The sequence below is a fragment of the Octopus bimaculoides genome, chromosome 30, assembly GCF_001194135.2.
Source record: "Octopus bimaculoides isolate UCB-OBI-ISO-001 chromosome 30, ASM119413v2, whole genome shotgun sequence".
Lineage (NCBI taxonomy): Eukaryota > Metazoa > Mollusca > Cephalopoda > Octopoda > Octopodidae > Octopus > Octopus bimaculoides.
Window position 1 is genome coordinate 815,399 of NC_069010.1, and position 5,111 is coordinate 820,509.

The 5,111-nt window shown below is 37.0% G+C and overlaps 1 protein-coding gene across 1 annotated transcript in view; it reads right to left on the reverse strand.

Moving 5' to 3' along the window:
• Nucleotides 1-5,111, reverse strand: part of LOC106880013 (uncharacterized) — a 30,206-nt gene that overhangs the window by 9,273 nt on the left and 15,822 nt on the right. Inside the window, exons 5-6 of the mRNA XM_052978057.1 lie at nt 2,371-2,462; nt 231-414 (exon numbers count right to left, since the gene is read on the reverse strand). Coding sequence (XP_052834017.1) covers nt 231-414; nt 2,371-2,462 — 276 coding nt within the window. The remainder of the gene's footprint in view (nt 1-230; nt 415-2,370; nt 2,463-5,111) is intronic.

Consider the following 5,111-nt stretch of genomic DNA (forward strand, 5'->3'; position numbering starts at 1 on the left):
TATATATATATATGCGTGTGTGTGTGTGTGTGTATGTATATGTACATACATGCACACATCTGTATGTATGTATGCACGGCCGCTTGTGTATACACATATATACACACATGCACACATATATACATACAACAAAATATGTTCCCATACATTAACTATCATATTATCTTTTTATTAACTATTAATCTGTAATAAATCAGGTTTAGTTATATTAGGCAATAAATAAGACTTACCAAGGAAATCATTCTTGTTACATAAGGCTCCGTTGCAACAACCAACACAAGAAGTGCCTTTGGTCCATTTGTTGCATGTAAGGGTATTGTTTCTCATAGCTTCAACACATTTTTTGTATGTGCTGCAAGACTTTTCAGTCTTCAGTTTAACACCGTTTGTTGATAATGCCAATCGGCATACTGGCTGTAATAATAGATATGAAAATCATACACTACAACCACAACATTTACTACTACGACTACTGCTAACTACAGCAACAACTTTGGAAATATTTATCATGCAAGAAGGTTTAATCATTGCTTAAAAAATAGCCTAAAGCAACAAATGAAACCGAACAACATAAGTAATTCTCTATAAAGTTTATGGCTATTTACGACTTATAATAGATAATGTTTTGAATGCTTACAGTATTCAAAGTTCTCTGATCACATATAGATATGGCAATCGTATCACGGTTCAAATCAAAACCACTTCACCCTGTCACTCACCATCAAACTTGAAATAGGTCAAATAATCCCAACAAATATGTATCATTCCGCCAAACTTTCCTCTGCATCGGGGAATGCAGACGAGGACTTTTTTTTTTTTTGATGCAAAATTTACGAAACATCATACGCGCAAAACTCACCAGCAACAGCAAATCATTCACCTATACCCAAAGATGATAATTAGATAAATTTATCAGATTGAATACCTCAGGCTTTGCAAATAAAACAGAAAATGCATAAATAGACACAAGAGAAATATGCTTTTATTTTTTAAGTATAATTTATAGTCACGAAATGAAAATAGGATAACTTAGTATAAAATGTAGAGAGATAATAGCCAAGATTTAAATGTATCATCGGACCTCAATAGACTTAATAAGATACATTCTGAAAACGAAAAATATCAGAAATTGAAAGGAACATTTAAAGGGGAAAATGCACCACAAGACAATTAATGATTTCATACACCTAACAACGATAAAAGCAAAGAAAATGTAGTTCACGAAATTAGAAATATGTGTTGCCTTAATTTGAACCTGAAACTCGTTTCTTTGAAACGAGGAGAATTTTCAGAAATAAAAATCCATATCCATGAAACTGAGTTACGACGCCATGAACAAATAACCAATAGAAACTACACATAATATCGGTAGACTGGCGTCTTCAAAAAAGCCAATGGAGTCGGCGATTGCAAACGAAGGAAGCTTTAAATAAGCTAACTCAGCTTCAAGAAAACAGAAAGGTCTGAGAGCAGGACAGACAATAAAATAGAGAACAGAATGCAGCCATGCACTTATATCAAGCTCTGTTCTCCTATATTCCCGCAAATCAGTTAATGTGAAGCATTGATCTGTGCCATTACCGGTGTCCTTTATTGCTTCTCTCGTGTTTCTTCGTTCATCAATGTACTGGAGTACAACTACGTGCTCAGAGATACGCCTGGCAATTTCAACTCGTGTTTTAGCTGCGTTTTAAACGTATTGCTTGTGTCTTTTCCACTTGAAATAATACCACCCACCCATCATGTTCTGAAGAGTTTGTTGTACTACTTGATGAGAGCGAAGATTTAATACACTTTCAATTTTTCATAAGTAGAGATATATAATATTTCTCTGTTCTTGTACTTTTCAACTTCGTCTATCAAACAGCCTCTTTTGCTATAGCGACCAGACAAAGGATAATTGTCATTTTCTGCTTTAACTAATTCATTGATCCACTCTTAGTAATCTTTGCGAACTGAAGGGGTCACGTCCGACTTCCAACTACCCCCTCTAAGTCTAGCGACCCCAGATCGTTCCATAGGAACCTTGATCTCAAGTTGCCTCCTGGCCACGTACATTCACACACCCCACTCTAAGTACAGCTATGTTTAACGGAGAAAGGTCCCTCATAAGTACTTGTGTTCGATTCTTGGACAGGGTTCAATGTTGTTTCCTTGCACTTTGTTTTAGTCTACTCAAATGAAAAGGGCTCCCAGACTAGTGTTTGTCATCTTTTTCTCCCTTCAATCGTCAGATCTTTGTTGTCCCATTGCGTCATGGATAAGAAGATCAATAGGGTGTCCATGTCTACACAGGCACCTACAACAATTAGCGAGTGACAGTCATGGATATATTTTAACGGAAAGGAAGAAAGTAAGATCCTAGTTTACCTTTGCTCTTGGACAACTGGTCACATCTGAATCATTGCAAATCATCCTTGAACATGTTTGACACTGCAAATTCCTTTGAAATAACGAGTAATCTACAGAATACAAGTAAATATCTGTATTTATGAACCAAATAGTGCGATGCATAGCTATAACAAGAAATATTTTCTTTCTGATGTAAAGCAAATGTATACGCATTAGTGTTGGAATCAATACATGTTAGACATATAAACCAAATTATTAACAAAGACTATAAACCTATTTTTATATTCATTTAGAAATGTTTCAATTGTCACAAATTCAACTGAGAAAAGCATGAAAGCTATCTGTTGCCCTTCTCTTTTAGTATTCTGATCTCACACAAAAATGTGAAACTTGTGGAACAAGTCAAATAAAGGGATGAACAAGTCAAATAAAGGGATGAACAAGTCAAATAAAGGGATGAAATATATATATATATATATATATATATATATATACTTATATGCATACATGCGTACATACATACACACACACACATATATATATATATATATGCATGTATATACATACACATACACACACAAACACACACACACATATATATATACACATACATGTATATACATGCCCATATATATACGCACATATGCGGGGTCATCGAAAAAGGTTTCCGTGATTTCAAAATGAAATAACTAAGTCCGTATTAAAGATATACTATTTATGCACTGATCCCGGATTTTTTCTGCGTAGACAATGTTCTTAAGATAATCCCAAAAGAACTCCGTAGGAGTTAGATCAAGGTTTCTAGGTGGCCACAAAATAGGACCATCCCTTCCAATCCAGCGGCCAGGAATCTGTTGTTGAGAACTTGTTGCACATTATGGTTGTAGTGAGCCGGTGCTCCGTCCTGCTGGAAAATTACACTTATTCCCTTTTCTCTTTCAATGTCTGCAATTTGAGGAACAGATAAATTTCTAGCATGTCCAAGTAACTAGCGCCTGTAATCGTGTTTTCTACGAATATGAAAGGGCCAAGATCACGATCATGCAGAGATCTACACCATACATGAAACTTGGGCGAATTACAGACGTACTGGAAAACTTCATTGGGTTGTTGAGCTCTCCACATCTGACTTTTATATCGGTTAACACAACCATTTATGTGGAATGTTGCTTCATCACAAAATAAAATTCTGTTAAGATAACTATTATCGTCATCAATTTCTCTCACTATCGTTACATCAAATTTAGCGCTTTTAGGCCTATCTGTCTCCTTAATCTTATGTCTCATTTGAATTCTGTAAGCATGCAGTCTTAGGCGTTTGTGCAGCACATTTTGAATTATTGCTTTAGACATACGAAGTTACAAACTGCATCGATGGACTTCTTAGGACTATGCAAACATGATCTGCATACTGGACGATAGGATCAATGACATCTTAGAGCATCATAGAGCATTGTGTCATCTGAGTCAGCAACGAGTCGATACTCACGCGATATTTCCACTTCACCGACCACTCTGCCTCACGCCTCTCGGTTTTCGATTTAAACCTTCAACACCGGATTTCCTATCTCTCGTTTCTTTAGGGAAGACGAGTACATCTTTCTGAAAACTTATGCGCTTTTTGATTTAAGTTCCCACCATCACATTCTTTCATCTACATTTTAACTCCCCACCATCTGCTGTGCCAATGTATGCTTTAATTGTCTACTTCGTTTTCTTTTTCCTTTTCCCGCTGCACCACATCCACCAACCCACAGCCATACATTATTTGTCCCTGCTCCCATATTTACACTTTACACACACTTCACATGCTAGCTCACAGTTTCTACATACATACCTCACTTCAGCACCACAATTACTCTCGTCACACTTTATTACACCCTCTACATCTTTCCCAGTGTATGTTCTATCTTTGACACATACATACAGACACATACACACTGGTACATAGATTCATATACATTCAGCGTGACCAGCTGAGACTATGGGTATTACTAGCCATCTTGACCTTGGTCTACCCCTACATATCCTGCCAATTGTAGTGGTAGAGGCTTCAGGTACCTCCAGCATATGTCCTATCAGAACCTACTGTCAATACACTTTCCGACTGGGCTCCCAAGTGTGATCAAAGGAAACTGTTATCTAGTCATGTGTTCTTGTTCAACCCCTAGATTTCCTGTCGGTTTGCATGGGTTGAATGGTATTGCGATTTTCTCGTGTGACATTCTAATCGCATACCCGTATAACCCAAAAGGTAGTGCCTCAATGTAGAAAACGAACGACTCGATCTGGAGAGACTCCGTCATCTCCAGGGTACGCACTGGGTCGAGTAAAATTACTCCAGGGATTCTTCGGAGAAGTCCCATTTCAGCCGCTTCTATTTGCGATCAAACCCTTTCGATCGTTAGTCAACATTCATTACGGTAGGTGAGGATCGGCACGAAAACCAAACTGAGGATACCGTTTTTGACCCTTTTTTTTACTAAGCTGTTCTCTTCTGAGGATCGAATACTGGAACATTTGTCTATCTCAGAAAAGTGATTATGCCAATAATAAACCCACGCACTGGTTCTATTTCCTTTTATTATCCATCCCTTTGTTAACAATTTGTTAACACATTATCAAAACGAATTCTCGATGAAACGTTCGGCCAATCAATCAGTTATGATTGTAAGAAATCCTTTGTTGTCATTCACGACCTCTTCAATGACCGTTTTAATGTTTTCGTTCTATACTTACATAGTTGTGAGTGAGAATGT